This window comes from Choloepus didactylus, chromosome 3 (genome assembly GCF_015220235.1).
Source record: "Choloepus didactylus isolate mChoDid1 chromosome 3, mChoDid1.pri, whole genome shotgun sequence".
NCBI classification, from domain to species: Eukaryota; Metazoa; Chordata; class Mammalia; order Pilosa; family Megalonychidae; genus Choloepus; species Choloepus didactylus.
In genome coordinates this window covers 140,020,563-140,043,520 of record NC_051309.1, presented here as the reverse complement: position 1 = coordinate 140,043,520, position 22,958 = coordinate 140,020,563, and the positions used below count along the sequence as shown (strand labels likewise).

The 22,958-nt window shown below is 33.2% G+C and overlaps 1 protein-coding gene across 4 annotated transcripts; it reads right to left on the bottom strand.

Annotated features, from left to right (window-relative positions):
• Window positions 1-2,869: 2,869 nt before the first annotated feature.
• Window positions 2,870-22,593, bottom strand: PLK4 (polo like kinase 4). Of its 4 annotated transcripts, none has more exons than XM_037829066.1 (17): window positions 22,371-22,593; window positions 21,606-21,701; window positions 20,331-20,426; window positions 20,134-20,248; window positions 14,629-14,682; window positions 13,656-14,007; window positions 12,818-12,918; window positions 10,159-10,529; window positions 9,222-9,326; window positions 8,788-8,890; window positions 7,686-7,835; window positions 6,868-7,001; window positions 6,681-6,772; window positions 6,372-6,516; window positions 5,833-5,973; window positions 4,606-4,712; window positions 2,870-3,387 (listed from the first exon to the last, which is right to left on the bottom strand). In XM_037829066.1, the coding sequence occupies exons 1-17, from the start codon at window positions 22,398-22,400 to the stop codon at window positions 3,285-3,287; spliced, it is 2,295 nt and encodes a 764-aa protein (XP_037684994.1). In that variant the 5' UTR covers window positions 22,401-22,593; the 3' UTR covers window positions 2,870-3,284. The 4 variants fall into 4 exon arrangements, with proteins under 4 accessions (XP_037684994.1, XP_037684991.1, XP_037684993.1 ...); XM_037829064.1 differs by having other exon boundaries at window positions 2,874-2,928; window positions 3,265-3,387; window positions 13,656-14,682; XM_037829063.1 differs by having other exon boundaries at window positions 13,656-14,682.
• Between the last annotated feature and the right edge of the window lie 365 nt (window positions 22,594-22,958).

The window sequence follows — 22,958 nt, the reverse complement described above, 5'->3', positions numbered from 1 at the left end:
CAAAAGAACAAATATTGTGTGATCTCACTGATATGAACAAATTATACTAATTCATAGAGTTAGAATCTAGAATATAGGTTACCAAAGGATAGACTAGAGTTAGAGAATGGGGAGTGGATGTTTAATTTGTACAAAATTTCTATTCAGGTTGGTTGTAAAGGTATGGAAATGGGTGGTGGTGATAATAGCACATCACTGTAAGTATAATTAACAGTACTGAATTATATAGGTGAATGTTGTTAAAAGGGGAAACTTCAGGTCATGTTATTAAAATAAAATTTAAAAGATAAAACATGACTATAATACAGTGTATCCTATTTTAGGCAACAGAGTATAGTTAATAGTACAAGTGTAAGAATGTTCTTTCATGAATTGCAATAAATGTACAATACCAAGGTGTCAAAAATAGAGTAGTATAGAGGAGAAAAATAAACCTAATATAAACTACAGACTATTGTTAATTGTACTATTTTAATTCTTTCAATTATAACAAGGTAATTATTGTTAAAAAAAATTAGTACAATTATAAAAAAATGCTATCTTCAATTGTAACAAATGTTCCACACCAGTGCAGGGTGTTGGTGATGGGGTCTAGTATGGGTATCCTGTATTTTTTGCATGATTGTTCTGTAAACCCACTTCTCTAATCAAAAAATTAAAAAAACAAAAAACAAAAAAACACAACTGTAATGCTATCACACCTGCCAGACTGGCAAAAATTTTAAAAGACTGCAACAAATGTACTGGTGAAGAAGTAGAGCAATATAAATTGTCATATGCTGCAGGGTGTAAATAATTTAGGCTACTTATTGCTTGATACATTCAATTTCTGTTTTGGGTGATGAACAAGTTTTGAGAATGGATGGTGATAATAGCACAACACTGTAAAAGTAATGCCACTGATTTGTACACTTACAAATAGTTAAAATGGCAAATTTTGTTATAAATATGTTACTACAATTTAAAGGAATATATTTAGGCATTATTTAATAAAGTTTGAAATATGCAAAACAGTACTGAATTATATAGGTGAAACTAGAGAAACTTGTGTGTATGTTTATAGTGGCATGGTTTTAACAGCCCAAATCTAGAAATAACCCAAATGTTCATCAGCAATATAACAGATAAAACAAATTATAGTATATTCATACACTGGAATATGTTACTGCACAGCAACCAGTCCAGACAGAAAAAGGAAAATCAGAGAGTTCGGGAGAGGTATCTTCCAAAGTGAAGGAGAAAGAGAACAACAGTAAGAAAGTACACAGATCACCTGATGTCTTTGAGCAAACAAAATAATTCCAGAAAAACCTACTAGTTCTTCAAGAAATGTAATTCTAGTATACTGTACAGCTTGGCTGTGAATATTTTTAAGTCATAATAATGTAAACACTGAATACTGATAAACTACCACTGCACTCCTCCCAAAGAAAACCAGCAGAGGGAATAAAAGGAATTAAAGGAAACTTTTTCAGTCTGAAAGGTGGCTGGAGAGGAGAAAAAGAAAAGTAAACCAAAAGCATGGTAAATATGGCAGAAAATAAGTTGGTAGAAATAAATCCAATAGAACTATAATGATAAACAGTAAAACAGATCAATAATGAGAATAAATGTAAAAAATCAGAGCACAGAGGCTATTAGATGGAACAACAAAAAAATCAGCTATACGCTATTCGTGAGACATGCTGAACCATAGAAACCAAAAGAGATGATAAAAGATACACTTAAGTTCTGTCAAAGAAAAAATGTATTTGTTTTGAGACTTTAGCCTTCAAAATTTAGCTGGGAATTGGTTTGTTAATTATTTGCATTTTTAAAGAGAAACTCTTATTTCTAATCTTACTTTTTTCCTTAAGGGAAGGACTTACATAGTTTCTTTTTCAGAGTTGGATTACCAATGTGTTAATTCTAATAAGATACTGCCAAATTACTTTCAGTTATTATAATTTACATTATAATCAACAACACGTCATCTTTGTAAGGACTATTATTATTTTAATTTTCACCAACTTCTTTGATTTAGGAAAAGGACTGTCTTGTCTTAATTTTGCATTTCCCCAACTATCAATGAGGTTGAACATACTTCCTTTTTATTGGCCATATCGATTTTCTCTTTCGTAAATTACCTGTTCATATCTTTTGACCATTTTTCTATTCGGTTTTTTGTCTTTATCTTACCAACATTAACTCTGCAATTTATATAGCAAATATATTACTATTTTTCATCTCATTGCCTTAGGTAAAAATCTCCAAAACAATGTTAAATTGTGACTTTGTGGAAATAGCTTCAATATAGTTTTGATTATAAATATCAGCAGGAAACATCAGGTTAACTATCCTTTACCATATTTAAGTTGTTTCATTCTATTCCTATTTTACTTAGTTTTTTTATTAGGAATGCCTGTCCCACTATCAAATATTCTTTTTCTTCATGTTAATTAATTGCATCATGTTCTTAAGTGTTAAAATATTTAAATTATCAACAAAATATACAGATATTTTTAGATAAGTGTAGAAAAACAATACATTTCCCATATGCTGAATTAATTTTTAAAATGTAATTGCTGCTTCTATAGACGCAGGACACAAATTTTAAAAATGAATTCACTAATGGTATACTTTGGATGATTGTATGGTATATGAATATAACTCAATAAAATTGAATTAAAAAGATAAAAAAATGAATTCACTAGCAATTTATTTTAAAATAAACATTTAATTAATAAAAGATAAAAGAACTTATCACTGCATTTATTAGTTTTTATAAAATGCATTTGCAGAAATGTTGCATCAGAAACTGTTGCTACAAAAATAGATATAAAACAAATATACATTTTTACATATGTTACTTGTAACATAAATACACATTATTTACACGTTAAAAAATTGAAAAAGTCCATCAAGTTTTGTCCATGATTCTCAACATATCTGAGAAATAGAGAAAACAATAAAAGCACATGTAAAGCACACACCATTTATATTTTTGCTTTTAAAAGACTGTTCCATACAAATATATGAACACATTAAGTTTGGGGGCATGTTCTAAGAGCAAAGTTAGGTTTCCTATCTGTTTTATACTATAACCTACTACATTTTGTAAGTGAACTGAGTTTCATTCTGCTTTGTTGTCTCATTAGAATATATACAGGATGCACAGATTAAAATTGTCTTTTGGAGAAAGGCTTTCTGAAGTTAAAAAGTTACATTAAATAAAAAAAGTCACTTTATTTGAAAGCCAAAAAAAAAGTTATTTATTAAACTTACATATCTAAAAGGAGTTTTAATCAATGAAAACTAGGAGTTGGATTAGAAAACATCAAAAGGATGGAAGAAAGACACTGTAATTTCTGTTTGATATAATCTGGTAACTTTTCATTTTCTCCATACCTAAGTGAAGCCAAAGAAAAAAAGACAAAAATGTAAACAATGTGGTTCTCAGGAGTAGCAAAAGGCACATGTTTTTTCAGTAATTCTTTAATGACAAGAGATACTCCAAAAAATTATACAAAATTGTTTACTACAGTACACATTTAAGTCAAGTTAGCATATTCAATTTGTTTCCTTTTAAAATAGACCAATTTCTAAATGTATTTAAATAATAAAAAGAAAATTATATGAAGAACTTGAATTGGCTTTACAATTTCTAAAGCAAGCTGAAAATCTGGATTCTAAATTGAAGGCCCTATTTCTAAAGAAAATACTAAGCTAAACACATTTCAAGTTCATTTTTATTTAAATGTTAAAAATTTCCAAATGACGATACCAAATAAAATCTGAACATTTATCCTCTAACCATGGGTTCTACCAATTTTACATGTGCATTCTTCTACTTTTTGAAGATTTTGGAAGAGCTTTTAATAAAACCTCTAACTAGGAGAGTAGCTCTTTAAGTCATGGTGCTGCATATATACACATTTAACAAAAAAGCAATTGAAAGACATCTATGAACTACATTTATCCCAAGTATTTCCTCTACAATATGCACTGTTGTCATGAAGTAGCATGTTTATATTGGCATCATCAGCACTGCACTGCATTTTAGTAATACATGCTTTGGAAGCCAAACTTATTGCTTATTTCTGCTAGCCAGATTCCTCATTTTTAGCATGATGCCTGGTACACATTTTCATACAGAATTTATGTATACATTCAAAAGTCTTTTAAACATTAATCACTTCACATTATATCAGGGACTATATTCCTTCATTTGGGAAAATAATCAGCTTAATCCTTAAAAGAAAAGATTCCTTGCTTATAAGTTCTTTTAAGTAAATCTTTTAAGTATATTATTTTGAACCTAGAAGTTCATTACTTATGAAAAGGGGTCATGTCCCCAACCTAGTTAGGCTATGGAGTAATAACACTGCAGGGAATCTAACCACTTGGAGTGAATTATCCATACTACTTTACCTGCATTAATTCAGAAAAACAATATATATTTTAAAAGAGTACATGAACTGCTAAGAATAATTAACATTTTAAAGAATTCTACATGAATGTTGTCAAAAAGAAAACAGTAACATTATTAAATCATTTATTTCAACATATAGGGAATACAAAATTATAGCAAAGGGCTGAATCTCAACCAGTATTTTAAGAACTTACCTAGTTGTTTGACCATTTGGGGATGTAAAACTGATAGAAGACACTCCTGCTTGCACAACCAGCTGGGATCCATCATTAAACTGAACCCACACAGCTCCACTTGTTAACTGAAAGAGAATAAGCATGCAACAATACTCTACAGAAGAGGGTTTGAGGTTGTTAAAAGCTACTCATGTTTCTGCATAGTTAAAAAAATACAACCCTCCCAAGTGACAACAAATTTGGGGCTGTGATAATAGTAGCACTGAGAATATATAAGAGTTTTTCAGAGGAAATATTTCTTTAGTAGCTAGGGCACTATAATATTAAAAATCTTCTAAATGAAATCTAGTTTCCCATTAATTTCCATTAGGATATCTGGGTAGTCTTTTGATTTTATCACATAGTATTTTTAACCAAGAAGGAATAACAATAGCAATACGTTCTTAAATTAGGACACTCTCTATTCTAAGACCAAAGACTTACTCCCTGCCTGAGAACTTTACATCTTGAAACTTGTCCCTTTAATCTTTGATATTTACAATGTTCCATTCCAAACAAGGAGGCACATGGCACGGTGAAAAATATATGAACACTGGAATCAAACAGACCTGGGTTTACATCCAGACTCTGCCAACTTACAAATAGTGCACGATAGTGCAGGTTAATCAACCATTACAGGCATCATCTTCCTATCTCTGAAAGAAGGAATCATCAACTTTACAGGGTTATTTTGGGGGATAAACTAGACAGTGTATGTGAAAAACATGGTACCATGTAGCAGGTACTCAACAAATGTTGGGTTCCCTTTCCTTTCTTTACTACCGCTGCAAAAGACTAGGCTGTATTTTACTTCACTGGTAAGTAAAAAGTACACGTGCTATGCTCAAAATTCTCCAAGCTTCTCAGATAATACACACATATCAGTTCACACCTACATAAAATTCTGTAAGCTTGAAACTCAATGCCCCTGACATCATTCTCCACTCCTCACAATTAGCCATTATTATGATGTCTACTTTTCAAAAAAATGGCAAGAAGAGGTCTGTTATCTAGAGATCCAATATCTAGAATTTTCCAATTGTATACAAACAAAAAATGTTAAAATATTTAATGAGTCAATGTAAAAATGTTGTAACAATTTTCAGGTAAAGAGAAATCTAAAAAATAATTTATACTTTTTGCTAAGTGTCTAATTAGTGTGAAAAAAATCATACTGAAAAAATTAACTTTCCTAGAAACTCTCACCTGTGTAGCCCAACCAACATTTTTCACAAAAACAGATTTCAAAAGCTGTGCAGATTTAGGAAGACAATCTTTTAGACTGGTAGAAGAGATGTTTGTTCCAGAAGCCGCAGCTGTAAAGCCAAGTCCTTCATTTGTAACCATCTATAAACAATAATATATATTATTCCTCAACATTTTTATAAATCAACTTGAGCAAAAGTAGAAAATGAATGGATTTTCATTAGCTTAAAGCAGTTTAAAAAAAATTTTTAAACCAAAAATGTAAAACATAACGCTGAAAATTAGAAAAATACAGAAAAGATAAAACATCACATAATCACTATTTTCGTAGATTTCTTTTGTCTTTTTTTTCCTGAAGACATATTTTTTTTATAGCTGCAATCATAGTCCATATATATGTGTATGAGGATACACACATACACACACACACACACACAGATATATTTTTTAAAATTCAGTAAGGAGTTTTAATTTCATATCAAGGGCATCGGGCAATTGTTGAAGGGTTTCAAGTACACAAGTGACATATTTTTACTTACAGAAGGATTAGGAATTGGTGCCTTTTTCGGAGATGCAGCACTATTCATGATCATTCTATTCAAAGATGGTGTATCTCTCATTGGGTTTGGATCCCCAGAAGAAGGAGGTGGTAAGGTCTTAGATGAACTAGTACTGCCAGGTTTTCTGAAATAGGACAAAAAAAAAAAAAAAGTCCAAATATGTTCTCTTTTTAAAAACTTTCAATTCACAGAAACCTAAAGAATGTTTTCAATGTAAATACCAAATTGTTTTCTTTTTGACATATCCTATACATTTTAGTCATATTTAAATTTTTTCAAAAAATTTACCTTCCTATAATTATTGGGAAAAAGGGAGCACTTGCACTTTTTTTTTCCTCTTCTGAAATTATAGATTCCAGTGCTAAACAAATACGATGACTCTATTTCAAAAGAAAAGTATTTTCAGTCATTATTTCACTTATATCATTTGTAGAAATTAATTGGTATGAAAAACCTACTACAAGTAGATATGTACCTCATTAGCATGGTCCATATATATTTTTATTTCCTCTTTCAAGCTACTAACTTCACTTTCACCTTTTAAGGTATAAGATTTCCCAGTCTTTTCAATCACCTGAATTAAATCTTGAGTCTTATGTATTTTTGCTCCTAAAAAAATAAGAAAACTACTTTTTTATTGTTTCTTTAAATATTCCCATATCTCTACTTTGCCATTACATTATGGCTTCTTAATCAAGGTATCATTTGCATTCATTTACTGACCATTAATAAAACTGTGACTCTCAAAGTGTTCAGTAAATACAGGCTCTCATACAAACCCATAACTGAAGGATAGCTATAATTATATATATATTATAATTATGTGTATGTATGTGTGCTGTGTGCCCCTTAAAGCAGAGAGCTTTACAGACTAAAGAGTAAATCATCTTTATGGAACAAATTTAGAAATAGAAAATAAGATTTTCTGGTTCAATCTTATCCTTTTGCCACATGCATAATTCTCATAATTTTTTTTTTCTCCAATTGTGTTTCTAATAAGAAATATGATCGTTTATTTCACGTGACTTTTATATCATCAATCTGGATGCTGTTAAACTGGAGCCAAATTCAGAAAGACATATACATATTCTAAGATAAATACATTGTTTATAGGAAGATATATAAAATAAATTTTGGTTAATATGATTTGACATAAAGTACACTATTCTGTGTAATTTAGATGTGCAGTTACAAATATTAAAGACTTGTGTTGAATTAAACCAACAAACACAACTACTAAACTACAAACTAAAGGGAAAAAGTTACTCTTTCTAAAAGTTACCATCTTCTTACCATCATAAAACCAAACCTCAAAATCAGCACCAGGAGAATTCTCCATCAAAATGCATTTAGCATGTCTTGTAAAATAAGTGATTTTGGGAGATTTAGATCTTACAAGCTGTACAAATCTGGAAGCATATTGGTATTTTCTCCAGTACTTTTCTAGAGTGAAAAAAATCAAAAATAGTTACCTAATATTAGACAAGAAATTGTTGACAACATATAAATTTATAAGTTTAATATTTATTTCTACTCTTACTCAAAAATTCAAGTTGATAAAAGTTAGTAATACCATTACCAAAATAGAAATATCTTAGAAACATATATTAATTTCAATGAAAACTAAAGACAGTATAAGAAAATTCCCAAGAAGTATATTATAACAAAATCTAATGACCAGCATCATAATCATTTAAAAAAATCTCTTTCTTTGAGCCACTGACTCCATATTATAAGTAAGGTAATGATTCCAGGAAAGTTTTAATAGATGTTTACTGAAAAGATTTCTGAGACAGCTGAACTAAATGAATTTCAGGAAAAGAAATGTAGCTCTTTTCATGTTAGTAAAACATAGAGAATTATGGTCCTAATATAAGAAATAAATGTTGTAGTTCCCTTTAAGTATGATAATTTATAATACTAATAGTCTTATCTGTTTTGATTTCTAATATAGTTACATTAGATAGGTTTTTTGTTTGTTTTTTAAAAAGTTACCTCAGTGAAATCTTATCTAGAAACTGAATCAGGAATAAATTTGGCTAACCACAATTACAAATGATCAGTAGCAAGCAATAATTTCAAAAGTAAAAACTAGATACTTCAATTGAATTTCATAACATAATTCTAGCCAAAGTAGTAACTAAACAAGTAAGGAGATTATATTTATGTGATACATGGTTAATATTCTAAAGTTAGTTTTTACTTGAATAAGTAGAATAAAATACCATTTATGACACAGAATATGAACAATAAACACTGGATTATTAAGGAACCACATCTCACCAGATATAAAGTATATGAACATGACCTACATATGTATACATCCATATATATATATGTATACACACACACATATAAATCTATTTAAATTTTATTCCCTGGTAAATTTATATACCTGGTAAATTGTCAAAGCTGAACCTACTGATGTTGTCAGTAAGTGAGGGTGGTTTATTAGCAAGAGGAAAACCTCTTCCATCATTTGGATAATAAACAGTGATCTGCCAAAAGAAAATTTAATAATTCTAATTACATGCCTTAAATTAGAACACAATATTTTGATACTAAAAATTATGAAGAGTTCAAATGTAACAATGAATATCATTTTATTGAAAAATCCTAAATATTCTCTAAAGATAATTTTTTAGTGATTTTAAACTCACAAATTTAGACTGCTACTATAATTATTTTTTTAATTCACTAATTTATTTAAGCATGCTTAATATGCTATTTTAATTTTTGAATTTCAGAGACAATCAGGAAATGAACTGGAATGCTAAATGCTTAAGAGATCATTTCAAGTTGCAAGGTAATAAAGAAAATCCACATTACCATATTTCCATCACTAGATATTTGAAGAACTTCCTTCACATATTCTTGAGATGTATACTCCTTTAGAAGCTCCACACACACCTCCTCTGAATCAAGTATACTCACCTAAAAAAAAAAAAACCCTAAAATCAGTAACAATTCTCTTGTTTACTAGAACAGCCCTTACATACATACAACTTGAGAGAAAAGTACTTAACCATGGCAGGAACAAAAATTAAGTCCAAATCAAACAGCTCCTACACTGGAACAGTGTGAACCAGAGGTGTATTTGGGTACAACTGTGAACCATAAGGAGCAAAGGTAATAATGCATATGAAGTTTGAAATGATAACCAATGAGCAGAAGGTAGGGTGGAGAAGGACTTTGAAAAGACAATAGCAAGCCAAACAAAGCAAAACTAGGTGAAATGGGAAACAAGGAACAAACAGGATGAGGATGGAAAATTGAAGGAAAAAAAAAATCATGACATATTTTAAAATTCTAAACTTATTTTATGAATACCCCTTTTCTTTAGATATTTTCAGATGTTTTTAAAAAAAATGTTTCCTAGTTTACATTTTTTATTTAAAACTTGATTAAATGTGGAAATTAAAAACAAAAGCAAAGGGATATTAAATCTTAATTTGGTTACTGGAATTGTGAATAAAATAATATTTAACATAGTATTTAATTGGTATTATTTTTTAAATGTTTGTCATTATCAATAATTTAAAATGCCATATGTATCAGTATCATTACACCATTCCTGAAATAGCCAGAGGTAAACAAGAGCTATTTTCCCATAAATACCCAGACTCGTCTCTTTAAATGAATTTTTTATGTACATACCTTACATAATACAGAGACATTATAAGGAACTAAAAACAACATGTTTGTACCAGAAAGCATATCCCTAAGAAACATGTCATACAATAACTTAGAAAAACAATATACATACCACAGCCTTTTTGGTTTTCTGTCTGATTGGTTTTAACCTGTGAGCAGTCAAGGGAGATAAAATGCTTCGTAATGTACGTTTTTGATAACCCAGCGATGGATCCATACCCCAGGTCTTGCTTTGTTCAGAAACAGGATCTAAGCCAAAAATAGACCCTTGTTGAATTATCTCAGGTTTATTGTGAAGTGAAGCCATATATTTCATGGTATTCAGTTGTTTTACAGAATGTACATCATTGGAAGCATCTGAGTTCTTTTTGGCTTGTATGTCAGGCCAGGCATTTCTTGATGTGTCCTTCTGCAAATCTGGACAGCCCTGGAAATCTTTGTTTGGGTTAATGCTGTCATGCTCAGTAGGTTCTTTTAAAAGAGCTATAATACACATACAATAAAGAAATGTAGTGAATAACTAAAATGCCAAGTCTACACAAAACAATGCCATGCTGGTTTTATAACAGCATTATTGAGGAACAAAAGAAATCTAGTTTAAAAAAAAAACTGATACTTTGTCTAAGAAATAAGCAGTTTAAGATATGACATAATAAAATAGTGACTTTAAAAGGGCATTTTAAACAAATATCTAGTAATATCTTTAGTATTCCTAAGACTAAGGAAAGATATTGATATGAAATTAATTTTCCAATCAAGATAAAAACCAGTGACCCTAGATTACCTATTAATTCTAGAATAAGCAACTGCCAATGCCCCAACAAAAGCAGAATAATTTGCCATATGAAAAGTATGTAAATTTATTATCTTTCAGCTAAGGACTGTCCATCCCACATTTACTTAGAAAACATGTAACTAAAAGCAAAACACTTCAACATATTAAATATTAGTATTAATATTTAATATTACAAATGCATTTGTACCCACTTTTTAAAAAAGTTCTTACTAAACTTTTACCATTTAAATTTTACCAATTTAGTTCACATGGAAACATTACTTTTTCAAAGCCCTTAAATGATTAGATTATATAAAATTATAGGGCAATTTTCAAATGCTAAACTTTCAAAATTTTATTGCAAATTTTTTTCTTTTAATGACATTTTAGTGCTTCTTTTCTTCCTACTCCCATTATGAGAGAAAATATCTTGTATCAAATAGAATACTTAAAACTGTCATAGCACTATTAGGTGCAAGATTAAGTATATAACAGCTTTATAGTTTTAAAAAAATGTAAACTTGAATTACCACCCCCAACAACTGCACATGAGAAGATTAATTTCTTTTGGGGCTCCTGAAAATAACGTATATTTTAAAAAAGGAAAATAAAAAATAGACTCCTTAAATGACTTAACAATTCTCTGCTTAAATTACAGCCATATTATGTTCTCTTTGTCTGTTAGGTAATACTATCTTTAGTAAAAAAAAAATGGTCTCCTCCTTTCCTTATGTTTCTTTTTTATTCTCTTGCCTTTTTTCCTTCATTATTTTGGATGACAGCTGTTTTAAAAATGCTTAGGTTTTAGTAGCTGTGTACTTTAGCATCTGTGAGTTCCCACTTGTACACCATGTTGTCCATATCAGCTTCTACTTAAAAACAAAGTCAACCATCTGTTGATTATTTTACAGGCACTATTAATAGGTGCTTATTATAGAGAGGCTGCAAGAGCTGAGGCATTAAGAGTAAAGCCTCTGAACCAGACTACTGGGTTGGAACCCTGGCTCCCTTACTTAGTGGCTGGTAGCTTGGGGAAATTAAGCTTTTGTACCACAATTTCCTATCTGTAAAAAAAATGGAGAAAACAGTATTATATTTCTCATATGTTTTTTGTGAGAATTTAAAAAGTTAATAATATGTTAAGCATTAAGACCAGTGACTGACATATAGTAAATATTCAAAATGTGTTGACAGTTATTACTATTAAAGTAATATAGCTTTATTGAAAATGCACTATCTTCTTTAAAAAACCCAAACAGAAAACAGCAATGCTTGATAAGTGTCCAAGTCTTTAACTATTGACTAAAATACTCCATTAAAAACTCACCATTTAGACTTTGGTTAATAGTACAATTATAAAAATGTTCTTTCAGGAATTATAACAAATGTACCACACTAATGCAAGGTATTGATAATAGGGTGGTAAATGGGAACTCTGTATTTTATGATTTTTTTCTGTTAACCTATAACTTCTCTAATAAAAAAATTAAAAACAAACAAAAGACCAGATATATCCCCCTTCCCCAAAATGTCAACACCCCTTTTCAATATGAACGAGTTAGGGTGGTCACTGCCCAGATATCCCTGAAGATGGAGACAGTGATCAAATGAGAGCAAGGGATAGCAACTGAAAAATAGGATTTAACAAAGGATTATGAATACTGAATTTTTATATAAATAATTTTTTTTGTAGTTTCTAGGTACTAGAACAACTAGAAGGAAATAATTGACATGGTGGAACTGTAACCCATAACATTCTTTGAAATTTGCTCTATAATAACTTGTTAAACTGTACTTTGAAAGTTATCACCTTTTTGTATATATTATACTTCACAATAAAGAAATAACTGAAATGGTGGAAATGTAACCCAGAACATTCTTTGATATTTGCTAACCACTTGTTAAATCATACTTTGAAAGTTATCACTTTTCTGTCTATATGGTATATTTCACACAAAAAAATGGAAAAAACAAAACAAAACAATAAAACCCTTACCATTGATTTGCAGATTCCCAAACCACTGTTGTACCATTTCAGTATGAGATGTCTGGTCTGAAAATGGAAAAGGAGTTGTTCCTGGACAAAGATGATTGGAGCTAAACAGACAGACAAACAAAATTCTGATAAATGAATCAAAAAGGTAACTCTTAAAAATACAAATATTAGAACAGGGAAAATTTCTTCTGATTGAATACCTGATCATTTTAGAATTACTGTGGAAAACTGCATTTGTATAACTAAATTGTCTCTAAGCAGCTAGAACTTCCATCCTGAAATGATAATGGCACTGTGGCAATGTTTTCATATGGCTACTGCCCTCTTATAATTCAAGCATAAAATTCAAAGACCAAAAAAAAGAAAAAAAAAAAAAATCATTGAAAAATTAGTCTTTAGGTGAGAAGCAGTCAAAATTGATTACTGATCATTCAAGCTTAGCTTCTCTCTCTCTCTCTCTCCAGTTATTATTTGAGTGCTTTAGGGATCAGACATGTTTAATATATATTATGTTGCACTGGACTCTTACTCCATACAAAATACAAAATGAAACTAAAAACTTCCAAGTATTAAACATGCTATAAACACATTTATGAACATATACAGTAATTTTTTTAAAAAAGAAGTTTTCAATCATAATTCAAAATCATCATCTGGATTCTTTCTATTAAGAAATGCAAATAACAGTAGAGAAGTGCCTCAGGAGTATCTGAGAGCATTAGGAACAAACCATTAATGCATTAATGGCCCTGGTAACCCCCCTCAATTAAATGCAGCTTTATATTTGTACCACTACAATGTTTAACAAAAATTAAAATGCTTTTGATAGAATTCTTACAGTGCTTGATTGTTATCAGGCCTTTCAAAAGGTCCAGAATTATTGGATGTCTTTTCTTTACAGTAGTGGAAAATATTGGCATTGCTATTTGTAGGTGAGTATCTCTCTTCATTTTCATCGACTCCTGATCTTTTGGACTTTGAAAGCATTTCTGCTGAATGACATCTTTCCATTGTATATTTTCTTCCTCGGGACTGACTATTAGATGTGCCAGATCTATCAGAAGAATGGGCTCTACGAAGGTATCGAGAATGTGGTCTTTCTTCTGCATCTTGGATTGCTCTTCCTTTTCCACTATTACCGGTTTCTTGTTCTTGATTTCCCCACTGAATATAAAAACTGCTTCCATCTCCTGAAGAAGAAAAGTCACTTGAATTTTTATTCTTTGGAAATACAGTCATTTTATTTGGGAGTGGCTGACCAATCACAAGTTTTCTCCTGTCCAATAAACTACCACTTATACTGGTACTGGAAGAAGCCGTAATTGCAGTAGAAATTGTGGCGTGTCCACTATCAATTGAGTCTTCTACAGTTCCTAAATCTTTAGTTTTTGTTGAAGAATTTCGGGACATAAAAGGATGGTCTAATACTGAAGACAGACTTAAACGATCTGCTGGATTTCTACGAAGTAATTGGTGAATAAGATCTTTGGCTTCTCTTGACAAAAAAGTTGGCATTTCATAATCTGCCAATACTACTTTATTTAATGTGTTCTTGACTGTGTCCGTGTCAAAAGGTGGTCTCCCAATAAGTAATGTATAAAACATACAGCCCAGGGACCAAATATCAGATTCAAGTCCATGGGCACTTCGAGTTGCAATTTCTGGTGAAATGTAATTAGGAGTTCCACATAATGTATAGTGCTTTTCATGTGGCATTTTCAATTGAGTTGCCAGCCCAAAATCAGCAATCTTGATGTTCATGTTACGTGTAAGTAAGAGGTTAGAAAGTGTAAGGTCCCGGTGTAAAATACCATGAGAATGAAGATACAGCATTCCTGTGATGATCTGGTGCATGAAGTGTCGAGCTGTTAGGATACAAAAAACAAAACTTACAGCTTAGAAAATATGGAAGATTTAGCATTTAGAATACTTTATGAAACCAAGGTACACATGTCAGATAGAGCATTATATTAGTTTTACCAACCAGATTACCACCCTGATTAGCTAAATTTCCTTTAATGCCCCTAATCCCTCCCAAAAAGTAATCACCGTTAATAGTTTGTGTGTATTCTTCTATACTTTACTTCTATGTGTTTACATACATTTTAATCTACATAAATACATTGTAACAAATGCTTTTTAAATAGAAAAATGACATAAAAATATAGTCACATTATTTTCTCCAACTTTACAACATTTCTTAGAGATATTTCTATCTCAGTACATATACACATAGATCTTCATTTTATTTAATTGCTGATGATGAACATTTGGGTCATTTCTGATATTTCAAGATTACAAAAAATATAGCAATAAGCATTCTTGTACATCCTTGCTTCCTTGTGCCCCTGCATGGGGTATTTCTCTATGGTAGACCTAAGAAGAAGAACCACTGGGTTGAAGGACATGAACCTTTAGTACTTTCATACCTTGGCAAATTGTCCTCCAAAAGGCTATATTTTAATGCACACCCTTGCTAAAATTAAGTAGTCCCAATCCATTAACTCATTATTTTAGTTGTCATTCCCAAGATTACTATTGAGTTTATTGTCCATTTGTACTTTCTTTTCTGTGAACAGTCTGCTCATATCCCCTTTTCATTTTTCTATTCAGTTATCATTTTATTTTTACATATGCCTTAAACATTTTTAATTTGCCAGTTATCATTTTGCAAATATTTTCTTTGTCTTTGACATTTAACTTTGTTAATGGTATCTTTTCTCATATACAAATTTTAAATTTTAATGAATTCAAACTGATAATTATTTTTTTACAGCTTTTGCAGATTCTACAAATTTTGCAGATTTCTAAGAATGCCTTTCTATCTCAAGTCATAAACACAATCTTCTGTTATCTTTTAATGCTTGTGTTACATAGATTTAAATACTATCTTAGTTGTCTTTTTCTTACTCCCTTGTTATGATTTGTTTGAAATGTTTTCTTATTGTATGTTTTTTCAATTTTTTTTGATATAGTTAATTAAAAAGAAAAATGAAAAAAATATGCAGAGCTCCCCTGAGGAGCTGGTGGAGAATGCAGAGGTATTGCGCTTCCCTACATCAATGGTTGCTGATGTGCTCACAGACATAGGGGACTGGTGGTTTGATGGGCTGAGCCCTCTACCATGGGACTTGCCCTTGGGAAGACTGTTGCTGCAAAGGAGAGGCCAGGCCTGCCTATAAGTGTGCCTAAGAGCCTCCTCCCGAATGCCTCTTTGTTGCTCAGATGTGGCCCTCTCTCTCTAGCTAAGCCAACTTGGCAGGTGAAAGCACTGCCCTCCCCCCTACGTGGGATTTGACACCCAGGGAAGTAAATCCCCCTGGCAACATGGAATATGACTCCTGGGGAGGACTCTAGACTCAGCACCGTGGGAAGGAAAACATCTTCTTGACCAAAAGGGGGATGTGAAAGGAAATAAAATAAGCTTCAGTGGCAGAAAGATTCCAAAAGGAGCCAAGGGGTCATGCTGGTGGGCATTCTTATGCACAATATAGACAACCCTGTTTAGGTTCTAATGAATTGGAATAGCTAGCAATAAATACCTGAAACTATCAAACTACAACCCAGAACCCTTGAATCTTGAAGACAATTGTATAAAATGTAGCTTATGAGGGGTGACAATATGATTGGGAAAGCCATATGGACCACACTCCCCTTTGTCCAGTGTATGGATGAGTAGAAAAATGGGGGCAAAAAAAAAGAAGGGAAAAAAAAAAAAAAAAGGCACCCAGGGTTCTTTAATTGTTCTTTTTCACTTTAATTTTTATTCTTCTTTATTTTTGTGTGTGTGATAATGCAAATGTTCAAAAATTAATTTTGGTGATGAACACACAACTATACAATGGTACTGTGAACAACTGAATGTACGCTTTATATGACTGCATGGTATGTGGATATATCTCAATAAAATTGAATTAAAAAAAAAAAAAGCATAATAACTCACATTTGTATTATACTTTAGAGTATCCCCCCCCAAAAAAGTACACTTCAGACCCTTTGCCAGACTCCCCAGTGGACTTCACAACCTGTTAGAATTCATCTCCTATTGTGTAGGTATAACCCACCTCCTGACCATATTATTATTATTTTTAAATAAATAAATACTATGTTTATGCTGATGACTCCTAAATTAATCTGTAGGCTAGATCTCTCTTCTGAGCTTCATACCCAGAAATTCAAGTGCCTATTTACCAACTTCACTTAGCTGTTTCAAACTGCTAAACTTTTAACATGACCTAAACAGAACTTGTAATTTTTAACTCCACCAAACTTCCTACTCCAGACTTTCCCATTTCAATCAGGGCACTCTCACAGGCTCACCAGAATTTGCCCTTCATGTACAGGTGGTTCAGAGCTCTCCTACAGAGTGCTGTGGCAGGGTATCAAGTCACAGCTGCTTGTGGCAAGGAAATGCTGGCTGCAGTGCTCAGGACCATGAGGAAATACTGTTTCTAGAGAAGAGGGGAACATTCGTATCTGTGTATATGGGGGAATTCCTAGGGCCACATATGGTGCCCAAGACAAGAAGCATGCACACAAAGGACCCTACAATTTTGCCTGAAGCTATTCTCTAAACTCACTGTACGACTAAGCTCTGAAGGAAAGCATTTGCAAGGTGGCCAATTTGGAAAGACTGAGAAAGGTGTTTTCTCTTTTTTCCCCTTCCTTCCTGTCCTGTCCCATGTCATCCACCCCCACCCCCCACCTACCCCCGTTAGCTACTGGCATTCAAGAAAATGTGTCTTAACACTAGCTAGATACAAACTCAAGGAAACAGATGACTGAGAATCAAATTCCAGTGCTAACACATTAAAATACCAAAATGTTCAGGTTTCAACAAAAGATTACGAAACACGAAAAAACAGGAAGTGCTATTCCATTCAAAAGAGAAGACTAAGCATTAAAAACTGTCAACAAGGAAGGCTAGATCTGGGACATACCAGACAAGTAATTTTTAAAAACAATCCTAATTACGCTCAAAGAGCTAACGGAAATATGGACAAAGAACTAAAGGAATTCAGGATATTGATAGAGGAACACAAGAGAATATCAATAAAGTGATATAAATTATAAAAAGGAATAAAACAGAGCTGAAGAACACAATAACAGAAATTAAAAATTCCCTAGAGGAGTTCAACAGCAGATTGGAGCTGGCAGAAGAAAGAATCAATGAACTTGAAGACAACTGAAATAATTCAGTCTGAAGAGTAGAAAGAAAAAAGAATGAAGAAAATTTATCAGAGCCTAAGGAAACTGTGGGACACCATCAAGCATACAAATACATGTATTGTGGGAATCCCAGAAAAAGAAGCAAGAAAAAAGGGGGCAGAGAGAATATTTGAAGAAAAAAAAATAGTTGAAAACTTCCCAATTTTAACATAAGACATGAATGTACATATCCAAAATGCTCATCCAAACAAGATAAACCCAAACAGACCCACACTGAGACATGATAATCAAACTGTTGAATGCTCAAGATAAAGAATTTTGAAAAAGAGAAGAAACGTGTTTTGTACAAGGGAGCTTCAATAATTTTAAGTGCTGAATTCTCATTGGAAACCATAGAGGTGAGAAGGCAAAAGGGAAGAAGGATGACATACTTCATGTACTGAAAACAAAAAATTGCCAACTAAGAAGTCTATGTCCAGCAAAACTATCTTTCATAAATGAAGGTGAGATTGAGACATTCCCAGATGAACAAAAGTTGATGGAGTTTGTCACCACTAAAAGAAACGTTAAAGGGAGTTCTGCAGATTTAAAGGACACTGAACAATAGATCAATGCCACATGAAGAAATCAAGATCTCTGGTAAAGGTAACGATATGGGTAAATATAAATGCCAGTACTACTGTATTTTTTTTTTGTTTTTGTAATTCCACTTTTTACTTCTTACAGGATCTAAAAAGCATAAAATGTAATGATAAATCAATGGTTTTGGACACATAATGTATCGATACGTAATCTGTGACAAGTATTACATGGTGGAGTGGGTGGTTATAGGAACAGTTTATGTATATTCCTGAAATTAAGCTGGTTTTAAACCAACCAAGACTGAAACAAATTTAGGATGTTAAATTTAAGCCTCATGTTAACCACCAAGAAAATATCTGAGAATATGTAAACTCATAAAGACAGAAAGTTAATAGGGCAGGGGGCAGAGGCAATGGGGAGTTAATGCATAATGGGTATAGGGTTTCTGTTTGGGGTGAAGGGAAAGTTTTAGTAATGGATGGTGGTGAGGGCATCGCAACATTGTGAATGTGATTAATACTACTGAATGGCATGCTTGGGAGTGGTTGGAATGGGATGGCTTATGTTATATATATGTTCGCACAATTCAGAAAAAAAGTAACTGAAGAGAAAACAACAATTATATGCAATAAGTAATGCTGGACAGGATCTAATAATGGAAGAGAAAAGGCCCAAAACAGAATTATTGGGACATATTAAAAAATTGGAGTATAGATTATAAGCTTTATATTTATATTAGATTTCTTGAGCTTAATAACTGCACTTAAGGTTACATAAGTGAATAATATTGTTCTTAGGAAATGTACGTGGAAGTATTATGTGTTCAAGGAACATGATGTATGCAACCAGTTCTCAAATGTTCAGAAAATAGACAGATCAACTGATACACAAATGGAGAAAGAACGATATAGCAAATGTGGCAAAAATGCTAAAATTGGTGGATCTGGGTATCTGGGGATGGAAGTATATTGGAGGTCTCTCTATGGAGTTTGAATTACTTTTGTCCTGCAAATTTGAAATTATTTCAAAATAAAATACTCTGGGGTATTAGGGGTGTAAAAGGGTACAAATCAAACAAAATGATCAAGAGTAAATAATTCTGAAAGTTGGCTTATAGGTTCATGGGGGTCATTATAATATCCTCTCTACTTATATGTTTGACATTTCCTATAACAAATACCTTTAATGGTTATTTGTGCTTGATTTAGAAACTATTTTATAGTTAAGGGCATTCTAAAAAGTATCTTTCTAGATTTGAGAGGATACACTAGATTGTTATCAGTGACTTAATTTAAAATGTGATTTTGTGGATAGGAGAAGGATAAAAAATTTCTCCTTTTACTTTACTTCTGCATTGCTTCAATTGTTTATAACAATTAAGTGCTTTTATAATTTGGGGGGAAAAATCCCCTTCTTTTGCCCATAGTAATAACTGAAACAGTTTTTAAAATATTATTCAATAGTACATCCATCAAACTACACCTTAAAGACAAAATTTATATCTATACATAAATAAATAAATAAATAAATAAATAAATAAATAAATAAACAAACAAGAAGCCTACCTTCATTTTCTGAAAAGGGTTTCATTCTGTTCTTTAGATATCTGTTCATTTCTCCATTATGGCACATTTCTAATACCAGGTACACATAATTACTATCTTCAAAATAATTATAAAGCTGAAATGTAAAAGGACATAATAAAACTTTAATACACAAAAATTCAGTCTCTCTGGCAGCTTCTATAAAACACATATCTTACCTCCAAGATAGAAGGGTGTTTCAACTGGCAATGTATTTTCACCTCATTTTGGACTCTCTGTACCATTCCAGCTTTGTACATGGCTTTCTTATCTATCTAAAAATAACAGATAAGAGGTTTAAATGTTGATAAACTTTCAAATATGAAGTTGTCAAAGGTCAACTTTGATGAGAGAAAGTATACTTTAAATTATCAGTCTCAGTTCCTTTTATCACTTCTTTATGCAGTCAAGTTACTCTGTTCTCTGTCTCCCCATACACCTAGCAGAGTGCTTGGCAGAATGGACCCTCGGTAAAAATTTGCCCACAGAATTCTTATACTATTTCCTAATTTAAAGAATTTTAACAGCACAATTATTTTATGATAAGAACAACAACAACAACAACAAAACACACACACACAAATATAGCCAAGCTTTAAAACAAAATTTCCCTCCCCTTTTCTGTCTGGGTTAGACAAACGATTCTCAGTTTGCTTCTGTTACTCCTAGTGGGGCTGATTTTTAACAATCAAGAAGATTAAATACTTATATGCTATATAATTAAATTAAGCAAGGTCAAGACTCTTCTAAAATATCCTTAAGCTCAGTTACTAGAATTGGCATTGTCTTCTGCCTAAGCAACGGGTTCTTTTCTTAAAAAAAATTCAGTTTTACTGAGTTATATTCACATACCATACAATCATCCACAGTGTACAATCAGTTGTTCACAGTACCATCATATAGATGTGCATTCATCACCACAATAAATTTTTTAACATTTCCTTACTCCAAACATAAATAAATACATAAATAAATAAGAATAAAAATAAAAGTTAAAAAGAACACCTAGAGCATTCCATCCCACCCCATCCAACCCTATTTTTAATTTTTGTCCCCATTTTTCTACTCATCTGTCCATACACTGGATAAAGAGAGTGTGAGCCACAAGGTTTTCACAATCATACACTCATACCATATAAGCTATATAGTTAAATATCATCTTCAAGAATCAAGGCTACTGGGTTGCAGTTCAACAGTTTCAGGTATTTCCTTCTAGCTATTCCAATATACTAAAAACTAAAAAGGGATATCTATATAGCACATAAGAATAACCTTCAGAATGACCTCTTGACTACATTTGAAATCTTTTAGCCATTGAAGCTTTGTTTCAAGCAATCGGTTCTTTACACTATGATCAAAGAGAAGGCTGGTAGACAGAGGAGTTTCTGACATCTCAAACAGTACATTTCTCTAGTTATTTGCAAAATACAGGAGAGAAGTTAACATAATCTTACCATTTTGATGGCAACTTCCAAACCAGTGTGAATGGACTCAGCCCTGTAGACACCAGCAAATGATCCCTTACCGAGCAGATTTCCAACTTTAAAATCCTTAAAAGTTAAAATTAAAGATTATTTATGTGCGATGATTCACAGGTGTAGAAAGAAAGAAATGGGGGGTGGGGGTGGGAAAAGAAGATAAAATGGATCGAGAAGGGTAGTTTGACAAAACTCAGGCAGTTATCACACCTCGATAAAGCAGGTGTCTGCGATGGAAGGCATGCTGCAGCCCAACAAGGGCTCCTTAAAGTCTCCAGGATGGGTTCCTGATAGAGCAGCCTAATGATCTGATTCCTCAACCTCAGTGCAGCCTCAGCGCGTCCTTTCACCTCCAGCCAACCCCTGGGAGTTGACCGCCTGGTTCTAATCCCGCCGCAGCTCCCGCCGGAGGAAACCGCCATATCCTTGGAGAAGAGGGAGGCAGCCTCTCCCCGCTCCAACGCGGCAGCTCCGGCGGGACAACTGACACAAAGCCGAGGCGCCTGGGGACCGAAGGGCGGGGTTCACCAGCGTCTCACCTGTCTTGCCCCTTCGCTTCCCTGAAGGGCGGGCCGCTCCGCCCCCAAACAGCTGGGTGCCCCAGCGGTTGAGACCCTCCCAGAGCAACTCGGCGCCTGCCCCCACAGCCGTTAGCTTCGCCCGGTTCCCTTCCCGCAGTGGTCTCGAGTTCCGCCACGCCAGCCTCCAACCGCCCCGCTGCTGCCCGCCAAGTCTTTTCACCTCGATCTTCTCCCCGATGCAGGTCGCCATATTTCCAGTCCAGGCCTCTGCTCCCTGGATTAGTTCCTTGTACGCAGTCCCTTCGTGGCAGCGCTCCAAGCAGCCAGCCGGTCTTGGCGCCCATTAGTCTCGGCTTTCTAGGCCGCCGGTCCCGGCGACGACGGCACAGCTACCAAAATGTCTCCCCCGCACCTTCCGAAGCCTGGGCGGCGCCTCCGCGCTCCCATTTTGAAAAACTCCCGCCGGTTGCCGTCCAAATGAGGTTGTCGGTGACGTAAGGAGCCGGGTCGCTTCTGACGGGGTGAGCCATGGCGCGCATGCGTGCAGGCTCTCCGTGGCCCCCCCGGGGTTTCAAAGCCTCAGAGCCGAGGGCGGGAAGCTCTATGGCCGCCTCAGGGTTCGGCTGAGGACTTCCGCTGTGCACCGCTGTAAAGACCCCGGCCGCAAGACCAGTGAAAGAGCTGCTTTAGAAATAAGACACTTAAAACTAACTGATCGGCTACTTACTTCGTGGTCTAAGAACTGCTTCCAATTCCGGAAACGATTTAAAAAGATAAATTTTCAAATGTTTAAACGTCGCAAAACAGC

Bases quoted from the DNA above. Each gene is read 5' to 3' on its own strand.
- PLK4 (XM_037829063.1), bottom strand. From the start codon at position 22,400: ATGGCGACCTGCATCGGGGAGAAGATCGAG. The intron at 6,773-6,867 runs GTACATATCTAC...CTTTTGAAATAG, and splicing joins ATATGGACCATGCTAATGAG to AGTCATCGTATTTGTTTAGC. The intron at 4,713-5,832 runs GTGAGAGTTTCT...ATTCTCTTTCAG, and splicing joins ATGTTGGTTGGGCTACACAG to TTAACAAGTGGAGCTGTGTG.